Raw genomic sequence first — 13435 nt, forward strand, 5'->3', positions numbered from 1 at the left:
TTTCAAGGTTAATAGCCACATCTTGCTAAATATATCAGATTATCAGATATTTATATTGCTTGGTATAATATCCTATTTAAATCATATAGCTGTAGTATTTTGAATTTTTTGGAACCTTGTCATATGTCTTTTCCAGATCTACAAAACTTAAATATAGATCCTTGTTATATTCCCATGCTTTCCCAACTATCTGTCTTAAAGTGAAGATCTGACCCTGAAAATCTCTGTTTAGCCTAAACCCAGCTTGTTCTGCTCCAAGTATGCTTGAAACAATTTTACCAGGAACACTGAGTAGGAAAATTCCTCTGTAATTCTCATATTTAGTTTAATTTGCTTTTTTATACATGGGTACTAAGAAAGCTTCACTCCAATCATCTGGAATTCAACGCTCTGATCAGACCTTCTGAATTATACAGCATTTGTTGTTGTGATGTGCCATCTAGTCGTTTTCAACTCTTGGTGATCTTGTGAACAAAGACTGTCCATCCTACTCGGCCTCATCCTTTCTTTCAGTAATTGTAAGTTCAAGTTGATAAGTTATTTTATGTTGTCCATCCAACTCTTTTGTGACAACTCTTATACATCATAGCTACTGCAAAACTTTTATACCTCCATAATTCAGCAATCTGGTCAAATATCATATACAACAGCTGCCTTTCCATTTCATGTTTTTGATGGCTTTTGTACTTCAGGTATTGATATGTACTTAGCATTCATCTGGAATATTTTATACCACTGTTCTATCATGTTTTGTTTCATTTAGCAACATTTCAAAATAATTACTCCAGACATCTACAATATCTTTATTTTCATGTGTTGTGATTCCACTGAGGTCAAGAAAATAATGTCACCATTATCATCTCAGATTCCTTTTACACTATTCTTTGCTTCATTTCTAAGCTTTTTCAACTCCCTCTAGAACATTTTGCTACCTTCTTGATATTTATCTTCTATATTCTTTTCAGTCTTACCTTGACTTTTGTTTATCTACTTTTATGTATAGCTCTCTTACATTTTTTTGTGCTCTCATAGAGCACCTGCCAATTTACCTAAAAGGAAGTTTTGGTATATTTCTTCTTTTCCACAACTCTCCTGTGAACTCTTTAACTTGTGTCTGCCATGGAATTCTAATTTTTCTATCCTTGGAAACAACTTCACCACATGCCTCTATAATGAATGAATGAATCAATCAATCATTTTCTTTGGAGTTAGCCACTGACTTTGCAAGGTTTGATTATTGTTTTCGAACTTTTTCATCATTCTTCAAATAATATTTGTACATGTAAGTGTAAAGTGCACCTCTGAAAGCTGCTCAACTTTAATTCTTTTTAAAACTTTCTTAGATATTTTTCTTTTCAATATCATATTCCCAGTGAAACTAATGGTGATCACTTTCAATTTCAATGATCACTTTCAATTTCAATGTTTGTATACTTGCGTCCTAAACTGGCATGAAGATATCACTATCCACAATAACATAATTTTCCAAATTCTATTCTGCAATTTCATACAACATTAATGCTAATTACTAAAAATGAAATGCATATAAACAATGAAATTTGTTACCTCCTAAATTTGGAGAAGCATACACTCCACCAGGCCAGTCAGGAAACACAGAAAACTGATAATGTCGAAAAACTTTCCTCTTATACATAATAACAGATGACCCTTTTGGTGCATAACCATACTATAAGAAAAAAGAAATAATTTCTGAATTCATGAACTAGAGAATTAAAAAATAGTGAAATTTATTTCAGTATATAGTAGTACAGAGTCCAAAAAATATTCTTTTTTTGAAGTAGCTATGAAGGATCTGTGAATAATAAGGAGAAAGTGGGGAGAGGGGGAAGACAAGTTTTAATATTAATTTTAGCTGATTGTAAATTTAAAAGAAATTTAGTGTGAAGTAGTAGTGATTGAATGTGGAGCGCTTGCATTTTGAAATTTTTGAAACATTTTTCTGATTCATTGTGCTTGTGTGTGTTGCGCTGTTTCCTTCAATATAAGTGCTGCGATACATCCATTAAACTGATACATTATTGCCCATCCCTCCATTATTTAAATATTTCATTTTACACAGTATAATAAAAGATTTTATAGCATCCTGCACCTGCAGCATGTATGCTTTTTGCCAGTAAAAAATGGGGCAGTTAAGAAATGGGGATGTGCATGTCTACATGAAATGTAAACAATGGGAAGAGTTGGGAGATTTCAATAAAAGTATCTGTGGCTTTCCAGCAGAGAGAGAGAGAGAGAGAGAGAATGGCAGAACTATGAAAAGAGAGGAAATAATGAGAGTACAGGAGAGAAAAAGAGATGAGAGGAGTGAGTGAGTGTTTTGGAGGAAAGTAGAAAGAGAGAGTGAGGAATGCAGGTGAATAAGAATAATAACTGATCTGTGAGGACTGTAATGTATTAATATTATTATAACGTGACACTACTACTGAGTCCAAGGACTCACTGTAGGAGGGCAATCTACTCTACTATATTATATTATGTCTGACATCTCTCCTATTACTTAATTCTCCAATTGCAACACAACTACCATCAATGGCATCTAGTGCCCATCACCAACAACAGTATTTTTTATCTGTAAATTGCATGTGTTCTCATGGCTGTTTATGCCTATATGTGGGATGAAAAACTTTGGTCTCCAGAAGAGAAAAACTCTGCTACCTCCAGATGAGATCTGCTAACTCATCTTCTCATCATAATGAGAATCAAATATCATGTTGCACAGAATAGGATGATAGAGGAACACCCTCCTGGAGGGATAATAAGGAAAGTGTGATTATGGCATAGAATTGAGGTTAGAATGTGGATGAGATGATAGTTGGTATGCATGACCTGAGATGTAGCTTGAGTTGGGTGGGAACAGATCTAAGATTAACAGACAAATTGTGCAGCAAAAAATGTGTGAAAGAGAAGATACTGAGTGTACTGGACACATACTGATAGGTTGAGGAAAAGGTCAGCAACAATAAATGACATAATAGTGTAGGATATTTGCAATTTAGCAATATCTGATTATCTTACTTTTTTTTTTTTTTTTTAATTTTTTTGCAATGGCCGATTCCGAATAAATAAATAAAAATATATGTAGACATTTCACTAAATGCATAATACTGTTTTTTTTTTAAAAAAAATTAGTAATTCCATTAGCAATGTTTTGCATGAAAGAGATCTTTATACAATAGCTTACAGCCTGCTGTATAATTACAATATTTATTTTTTTTTTATCAAACTTGTAAAAAAATCTCGCCTCAAATTTAGTTTCATTTCTGTAACTTAAAAAAAACTCGAGAGAAGAAAATACTGAACTTTATGAGATTTTCATGGCAGTAAAAACTGTACTCTTGTTTATGCAATAAGCAATGATTTTATTTTTGTTTGACCACTGTATTATTAGACACACCAGCTGGTAACATGTTTCTATAAATTTTGTATTTCCAAAGAGGAAGTTTGATATAATGAGAGAGAAAAAAAAGAATAGCTGCTGATTAGAACAGAATAGGTTTTGAATCTTGGAAGTTAAGGGGAGAAATATAGTGTTAAAAGAAAGGATGTTATTTGAAGTCAAAAAAAGATGGAAATGAGCATTATGAGGGAAAACAAATGGATGAAATTTCTTTCAAAGGAAACTCAGTTGAAGTGTCGATAAACTTAGTCAAGTTTATCTACACTTCTATTTATCTATCTGAGTTTATTTAGATAAACATTTTGAACATGAAAGAGATAAACTTTTTGTGCTTAAGAATAAGGAAAATTTTCCAGACTAAAAAAAAAAAAAAAAAGGGAGGGGTTTACATTTTTTTTTTTTGTGTGTGTGTGTGTGTGTGTGTGTGTGTGTGTGTGTGTGTTCTACAGAAAAAGAAACTAATAATAAGAAGAAATATTATCTTACTCAAGAAAGATTGTCCAGAAATTGTTATTTTTGTTTTAAGTAAATTAGATTTCAATGACTGTTGAGGGAGGAAGAAACTGTGTTTGATAAGTTTAAAGTTTACTGATTTGGTTAGTGTGTTCTCATCAAATACTGTGATCTTGAAGAGAAAAAGTAAATAAGAAGAAATCATGGATGATGTTTATGTTCTTTATGTCTGTTGTAAAATTTGTTGGCCTTTTTCACTTTAGAATAAAAGCTGTAGTTGTAATACAGATTTGAATATAGCACTTGTGAAACAAACAATTTACACATACTGTTACACCCATGTAGTACCATATTTTATGCTAATATTGTTTGTTTGTAAATAAAGATTTTAATTTTGAATTTATTTTGTTTCTTAATCTTTCCAATTCTTAAGTTAATCTGTTTTTAAAAGAATATCTCAGGTCACATAGGCCATCCACTCTCATAAAAACGATTAAGGGGGGTGGGGTTCAATAATACTAAAACTATAATAAATTTAGTTTAATCCTTTATCCAAGTGTAAGCAAACAAAGTTTGCGCCTGAAGTATCTTCAGGACTGAGGCAACTCGTGGTAAAGGCAGACTAAACTCTCATCACTTGTGTTAATATCTCCCATAATGTAAAGCACAGTTTTACATTATACATATCTGCAAGGAGATGTGCTTTGCATTATGGAAGATACTAAGACAAGTGATGAGATCTTGATCCACCTTTACCATGAGTTGCCTCAGTCCTGAAGATACTTCAGGTGCAAACTTTTTGCTTACATTTGGATAAAGGATTAAACTAAATTTATTATAGTCTAATCAAGTGGGAAAAAACTTCCAACAACAGTCACATTTACCTATACGAGTGTGACAACTTGTATAGGTAAATATGACTTCTCCATTACTTCCACCTTAGCATCACCACCTCTGGGTCTGGCTCCCACTGACAAGACCTCAATAAAGGTCGAAACCAGTCTGGGTAGTGGCCCTTCCCTTAATGAACAGCATTATACATGTCTGCAAGGAGATGTGCTTTGCATTATGAGAGATACTAAAACAAGTGATGAGAGATACTAAGACAAGTGATGAGACCTTAGTCCACCTTTACCACGAGTTGCCTCAGTCCTGAAGATACTTCAGTTGCAAACTTTGTTTGCTTACACTTGGATAAAGGATTAAACTAAATTTATTATAGTATAACCAAGTGGAAAAAAACTTCCAATAAAATACTAAAACTATTATGACTGACAAAACATATAAGCCTCATTTCTTCTATTTGCACATGACCTGAGAAAATATTTCTTTCTAGATGTTTCACAACAGCAAATAAACTCAATCCTGATGATAGAATTCTACTAGATACAGAAATATTATCTTCTAAATCCAGATTTAAAATGCAATCACCATCAAGATTACTGTCTAATTGAACATCCTCCTCAAAATTTCCACTGTCAGCAGAAGAGATATCAGGTAAGAGCAGAAGAGAATCACCTGCTCCTAATTAATACTTCTCAACTCATCTATTATACTCTGAGTTTTTTGATAAAAAGTTTCTAATTCATAAACTTTATTGTAACGAACCTCAACTCTTTATTTAATTGAAATATGATTTCTTTTACCATGATGCTCATCATTATAATACTTATGATTTAAACTAACTTTAGCACTGTTTCTCTTTAACAGGATTAGATTTTACAGCTAATCCAATTTTCTCTGAGGTATGTCCATTAAATTCACAATCAATTTCCAACAAGTAGTGAACTTTTTTTACTAGATCAGTCAAATATGTATCCATATCCTCAATTTTTTTCTGGATTTTCGTAAAAGACCTTCCTCTACAAACAACAATTTTCAATTTTTACAAGGAATAATAGTAAGTCCATTTACTGATATGATATTTCTGCAATCTATTGGAAAGGGCCACCATAACCCTATCAGAGTGCTTAATATCTACAATCATATAAACTAGAGAGAGAGAGTCTCTTCAATATTTTGTATAAGTCAAATGTGCATGCTCTTAACTTTCCTTCTTTTTTTTTTTTTTTTAATAATATCAGACTTATTTTGTAATAACATAAGTTGACTGGGGTCTAAATTTTTTTTCCTTTCTAGCTTTATTTATAGCCAATCTACTTTTCTCTGAGATCTCTCTCTACTGTATTAGCAAATATGTATTTTGAAATGGAAACAGCACGATCAGTAAAATCAGTAGGAAAAAGAGGATCAAATAAAAAAGCACAAAGAAAAGGTTTTTTTTATGCTGGAATGAATATGTGGAATAGTTGAAATCCCCCCCCCCCCATAATAATTACCCTCCTTCCACTCATTGCATCTATTTGCTTATGCATACTATCTCCACCATCTATTCCATCACCTGGTCTATAGCAGCACCCAACTGTATATTTTGTTCGGCTAGCCTCGATCTCACACCAAATAGCCTCAAATGTGCTCTTTTCTTTATCCTGCAGTTCTTCTATTCTCCTTGGCTGTAGCTCATCAGCTATCATCAATAACACTTCTGACTCCATTTTTTTCTCTCTGTCCCATTATATTGCGAGTGGTTGTGTAATTTAGTGCTTGTGTGAAATTAGTGGTTTTTATCTGTTTTGTTGTGTTTTTTCATCAGAAAATTAGAGTATTATAGTGTATTAGTGTAGATTTTCATGTTTTTAGAGTATCAGTATATTTATAACACTTTTATTGTGATATTGTTGGTATGGCACAAATGCGACAAACAATGGCAGCAAAGACCACGTCTGGCAATTTGAATTTGAGGGATATTATTCCATGCACTGTATGCGAAAAGTATGCATTGAGAAAATTAAAGAATACATGAAAGATAGTTGAAACTGGAGAGAGAACATGTATTAAGTGTTTTAAAAGTGAGTGTCTGTTAGGTGACGAGAATGCAACAAATACCGATGATAAGATGGAAAATGATGTTAATAATATCGAACATGCAGTTGTGGAAATAGATGAGAATGAAATGGATATAAATAAAGAAATAGCAGCTTAAATGTTATCATTCATAGGCAAAGTGCAAAATTGAAAAACTGCAGAAGCAACAAGAGTTAAGCAGGAATGAAAAAAGAAAGAAGCAAGTGATCCAAAAGAATAATAAAGACCGACCGAACAAACAAGAAAAACAAGTTAAGGAGAAAATTATATATGGAGACTCGATATATGGAAATTCGTGTTTCCCAGGTGCACAAATTCACGATATTAGCCATACCATCTGGATGCAATAAGGTAAATTGAATGGAGGATGTAAAGAAGTTGTTAGAAAAGGCAAAACTGAAGAGTGAGACGATGAACATTGTAAGTCTCCTAACATGCTATGACAGAGGCGAACTGAAGAGGAGGGAATTGATAGCCAATGAGTCTATACATAGATTGTGCAAAAGAAATTATGTAGAATTTGTGGATCTGTGGTCTCTGTTTGATGGAAAGAAAGATTTGTACAATGCAGATGGACTACATCTGAATGGTTTTGGAGTTAGATGTCTGGAGAGAGCTTTGTTCACCGAGTATGCTGACGTGCAAATTCAGGAAAATTTAAGCAATTAGAGTGGAAGTAAGTGAGTTTGTATGAAGGGAACCATGAAGAGAGTATGAATGTGAGGCTGTTCATTTGAAACAATCTGGTGTGAGATTAAAGATCAGTAAGACAAAATACACATTTCAGTATTGCTAAAGGCCAGAGAATTCCAGATGATCTGGAAGATATGCATTGTCAAATTAGTACAATGAGTACAGGTCAAGTAATTATTATGGGTGACTAAACTATGATTATGACATGCTTATTTTATATAGACTGGAAGGAAGAAAGATCACATGATAGAAAGGAAATAGAATTTATGCACCTGCTGAGAGATAACTACTTAATGCAACATGTAATGGAGGTGACTTTGGGTGGGAGAATATTGGACCTAGTCACAGGATCAGAAGAGCTATTCAAGAGGACAACATTGCCTCCAACTGGTGAAGTGACCATGTGGTCTTGACTTGGGAGATTGCAAAACATGAAGAATATTCTGTCAGGAAGGGGTATTTGTGGAACTACAAGGCAGATGATTATGACATGCTTAGGAAGAAGCTTAAATCTATACCATGGCATAAAACAATGCAGAGTAAGGATGTTATTAGTGCATGGGATATAGCTAAGGGTCATCTAGAGGAAGCAGTATTAAATTGTATACCTACGGTAAGGAGGGTTAATCGGGTATTAGATGGATGAATAATATCATTAAGCACGAACTGCAGAAGAAGAAAATACTTTATATACCCTCCACAGTATTTTCTTCTTCAAAAAAAAGGTGACCAGCAAATCTGTGAACAGTACAAGGTTTAGGCAAGAAATGTGACCAGCTCCACCAGAGAGGCAAAAGAGATTATGAGAAGAATTTAGCTGAGCAATCCAAAGGAAATCCCAAACAGTTCTTTCATTATGTGGAAAGTAAGTGGAAGAATGACTATGGAAGATTAACCTTAATATGTGATGATGGTCATGAAGAGACAGAAGTGGATAAAATAGTCGAGTTACTTAGTGACCACTTTGCAAGCATATATCTTCCAAGTTAGGTTACTGCTTTAATCTATGTGGCAGACACTAATATGGGAACAGAGGTGGATGATAAGATATTCTGCAATATCTTGTGATATCGCAGAATCTCAATGTAGATACAGCTGTGGAATTAGATGGGATATCATCTAGGGTTTTGAAAGAATGTGCAAGGGAACTGGCAAAGCTTTTGACTAAGCTGTTTAATTTAAGTCTTAGCTCTTGTAGAGTTCCAAGGGAGTGGAAAGAGAAGAAAATTATTCCTTTGCATAAGGAAGGTTCTAAGACTATAGTAGCAAATTATAGACCAATCAGTATCTCAGGTGTGGTGGCAAAAGTATTAGAAAAATTGGTAAAAAAAAGAGAATTCAAGAATGGGTAGATAAAAATATGATACTGTATGGGGGTCAACATGACTTTCTGAAGAGTTGTTCATGCCTTAGTAATTTACTAACTTTTTATAACAGAGTAACAGCTGAGTTGGATAAAGGAAATTGCTACACGATGATTTTTCTGGATTCTGCAAAGGCATTTGGCAGAATACTACATGATACATTCTAAAATTTCTTTGGATTGAGGAAGCAGTAGAGAGGATTCAAAGGCAAGTGACCAAGTTGGTGAGTGGCCTGTGGAATGTTCCCTATTAGGATATATTGAAGGTGTGTGGATTGGAGAAGTTGGTTGATAAGAGAAAAAGAAGGGGATATGATAGAAACATTTAAGTTGTTTAAAGAATTTTATAGGATAGATGCAGGGTCAGTGTTTCAGCACTTGGCTACAGAGACCAGAACAAGGGGGCATCCCTGGAAGTTGAATAAAGGTGTGGTCAGTATGAGGACTAGATTTTTTGCTTGGGGAGTGCTGAATGAGTGGAATGGATTGCCAGAGTCAGTTGTATCAGAGGATGTGATTATACTCAAAATGTCATACTTGTTCCCAGCTGGTGAGTGACCAGTAGCCTTGACTTGGAGAATGAATAGACATAAAAAAAGTAGCAAGGAGAAAGGAATGAATGTAGAATTATGATAATCTTAGAAATCAACCTAGTCTAATTCCATGGATGGAATTAGGCTAGGAAAAACACCCAATTCTCCATTTACACAGTAGATTGGTTCAAGAAAAAAAACATGTAAAAAAGAATACAGTGCATATGAAAAAATAGAATGGTTCCAGATGTGAAAACCTAATATGAACAATAAGTTATTTTCAAACAAAACACATGAAAATCATTGAATAAAACTATTTAATTTTAATGGAATATTTTTTATTTTAAATATGTATTTAAAGTATATACATATAAATCTTTCTTAAAGAAAATAGTGTGTTATTAATAAAACAGAAATTCGAAATTCCCAACTGCCTGTGCATATGGTGTTATTAGTTAAATTTCATTTGCTATCACTTTCTGACAGTAGCTGCATTCTTTTGTGTGAGAATGGAATGAAATAACTTCCATCACATGAAACACTTGGGCCATCCTGTTCATACTGTAATGGTGAAACATTTTCTTCAGTAAAAGGAACTAAATTGGCACTAATTTCTAATAATTCTGAAGGTTGTTTTTTTTTTTATTCCCTACACCACAAACTCTGTAATTAATTGTTGAAATTCTGTTTTGACCAGATCTTTGAATAATTCTTCATATCGCAGCACACGACTTCAGTTCATGTTTAAACTGTTCACCTCATTCAGTATTTGGATCATGTGTAAGAAAATGACTTTGCAGTTTACTAACCATTTGAAGCCCTTCTTTAATTAATCCTGTGAGTGGAATCTCTTCATCATCACTTTTTTCTTTTTCATCAAGATTCTCAAGGACAGCTTCTATTATTTCGTCATCACTAACAGCCTTCCTTGTCAACCAGAATTCTTCAATATCTGCAGACGAAAAATCATCAAATCCTTCTCTGCCAACTGCATGTGCTAATCTGATGATATTGGGATATTCAGTTGTATGCAAAGCGGGAAGCGAGAGCGAAAATTAAAAATATGGCAAACGTAATAGAAAACCAAAAAAGAAATGGTAGTGCTGGTAGGTACTAATAATTTAAGTGCTGACAAACATAGTATGAGAGAAGATATGAAAGGTCTGTTGGAAGAAGCGAGAAAGAAATGTGCGAGGGTAAAAATTGTAGGATTACTACCTAGATATGATAGTACTGAGTTAAGAAGGAGGGCGATGATAGCAAATGATTTCACACACAGGCTATGTAGAAGATATGGATGTGAGTTTTTAGACGTGTAGGGTGTGTTTGATGGCATAAAAGATTTGTATAAGAATGATGGCCTGCACTTGAATTCATTTGGCATCAGAAGCCTACAGAAATTACTATTTGGTATGAGACTTAATGCAGAGAGTCAGACAAACTAGTCAATATGTTCTTTCCTTTCTCCTTTCCTATTCCTCCCTAGATCATCAAGGGAGGAATGGGAAAAATGTGTGTGAAAGTTCAGCTATGGTATACAAACGTGATAAAGATATAAATGCCTTTGAACGTGGTTATGTATGTGGTGTAGGAGTGGAAAAATATGCTTTGGGTTCGGACCTTTTAAGTATGTCTGGGGAGGGAAAAGAGAAATTTCTAGAAAAAGACCAAATACATTGCATATCTAATTATAGGAATAGGCTAGGTCGTAATTATTATGTCTATACACAAATGCCAGGAGCATTAGAAACAAAGGGGTTGAGTTTGTTGCTTTATTGAATACGATGTGGCCTAAGATTGTTGGCATTAGTGAAACCTGGCTATCAGAATCAGATATGGTAAGTGGGATCGAGTGTAATGGATATACTATTTTTAGGAATGACAGAAGAGATAGGAGAGGAGGAGGAGTGCTACTAATGATATCAGATGACTTAAGTCCAGTTAGGGTAGAAATATAAGAAAACAATGATGGTAACAATGTCCCATGTAGCAATAACTTTCAGTCTATTTAGTGTGAAGTGGAGGTTAACAGAATGAAATATATGGTGGGGTGTTGCTACAGACCTGGCAGCTCAGTTGTTGGGGATGAAGAAATGCATTGGCAATTTAGCTTTATGGGTACCAAGCGAATGATCATTATGGGTGACTTTAATTTTCTAAACATTGATTGGGTAGAAGAGAAATCTCATGATCAGAAAGAACAGGAATTTATTGAATTGTTGCCAGATAACTTTCTCAAGCAGTATGTGAAAGAAGGAATTCGAGGTCAAAGAGTGTTGGATTTGCTCATAGCGTCAGAAGGGATCTCTGTCATGAATATGGCTATTTTACCACCAATTGGTGATAGTGATCATGCTGTTCTTTCTTGTGAAGTATCTACTTGTATTGAAGCTCTGAATAAAACAGGCTACATGCTGAACTATAAAGCTGGAAATTATGATCAACTTAGAAGAATACTATTTTTGGTCCCATGGTATCAGTTACTGAATGGAAAAAATGTCAGTAATGCATGGGAATCTTTGAAAATGTGCTTGAATGAGGCGGTATCTGAATGTATCCCTAGTGTTCAAAGAATAAATAGGTTGGGTGTGAAATGGATGTGCAGCTTTATTAAGCTAGAAATCCACAAGAAGAAGATGGTGTGGAAAGAGTATCGTGAGAATAAGAGTGAGAGGAGTTATGAAATATATAAAACTCAGACCAGAAGAGTAACTAGTATTGTGAGAAAAGCTAAAACAGAGTATGAAAAGCAATTGACCATGCAAGCTAAAGGCAATCCAAAAGAATTTCATTGTTATGTCTAAACCAAAAGAAAGAATGAATGTGGAAGAATAACTTTATGGAATGCAGGTGGCACACGAGTGTCAGAAGCTAAGGAGATTGTTCAGTTAATGAGTGCTCACTTTGCTAAGATATATCAACCAGGTGTATATAGTATGGTGCACAGTGCTACTGCTACATTGGATGAAGAGTTAGCGGTTCATGAAAATGAGGTTGAAGAGCTTTTGCATAACCTGGATAAGAATTTGTTAAGAGGGACTGATGGAATATCTGCCTGTTTGTTAAAGGTATGTTCAGATGAACTGCCTAGGCCTTTCACACATTTGTATAACTTGAGTCTTAGGTCAGGAATGATACCACAGGAATGGAAGGAATGTAATATAGTTCCACTGCACAACAGTGGTGCAAAAACTGATGTGTCAAACTACTGACCTATTAGTATTTCTGGTGTTGTAGTGAAGATTTTAGAGAAGTTAGTAAGAAATCGCATACAGAAATGGGTAGACAATCATTCTATACTCTGCAAGGAACAGCATGGGTTTACTAAAGGAAGATCATGTTTTAGCAATTTGCTCATATTTTATAACAATGTTACGGCCGAGTTGGATAAAGGAAATGGATACACTATGATAATGTTGGATTTTTCTAAGGCATTTGATTGGATACCACACGATAGGCTGTTGCGTAAACTGGAGAATATGGGATTGGAACATAATCTATTGACTTGGATCAAGGGATGGTTAACAGACAGATATCAAAAAGTGGTATACAATGGGTGTGAATCTGCCAGATTTAAGGTAACCAGTGGTGTACCTCAGGGTTCAGTCCTTGGGACATTATTGTTCAATCTATACATTAATGACTTCAAGCAGAGTCCATCTGATTTGCAATTGTTTGCTGATGATGTGAAGATAGGCAGGGCAATCAAGGATGCTACTGATATTCAGCAATTACAAAACAATTTGAATACACTGGAAATCTGGGCAAACGAAAATGGCTGTCAGTTTAATGTTAGTAAGTGTAAAGTTATGCACTTTGGCATGATTATAGATCATGCCAAAGTCACATAGCAAAAGTTGCAAATACAATTCAGAGAATAATTGCTATGCTAAAGCAAACCTTGACGTAAGGATAAGGAAGTCATTTTGCCTCTTAATAAGGCTTTGATAAGACCACACTTGGACTACTGTGCGCAGATTTGGTCTCCCGGGTTCCAAGGGGATAAAGAAGCTGTGGAAAGGATGCAAAGAAGAGTTACAAAGATTATAT

General features: G+C 34.4%; 1 protein-coding gene across 2 annotated transcripts in view; it reads right to left on the bottom strand.

The window, feature by feature from the left end:
• Sply (Sphingosine-1-phosphate lyase) overlaps positions 1-13435 on the bottom strand; it is a 467659-nt gene that overhangs the window by 82014 nt on the left and 372210 nt on the right. For both annotated transcript variants that reach the window (XM_090395209.1, XM_090395208.1), the window contains exon 11: positions 1567-1687. In XM_090395209.1, coding sequence (XP_090251335.1) covers positions 1567-1687 — 121 coding nt within the window. The remainder of the gene's footprint in view (positions 1-1566; positions 1688-13435) is intronic.

The sequence above is a fragment of the Typopeltis vanoorti genome, chromosome 7 (assembly GCF_054136105.1).
Source record: "Typopeltis vanoorti isolate ZY-2024b chromosome 7, IOZ_Tvanoo_1.0, whole genome shotgun sequence".
Lineage (NCBI taxonomy): Eukaryota > Metazoa > Arthropoda > Arachnida > Uropygi > Thelyphonidae > Typopeltis > Typopeltis vanoorti.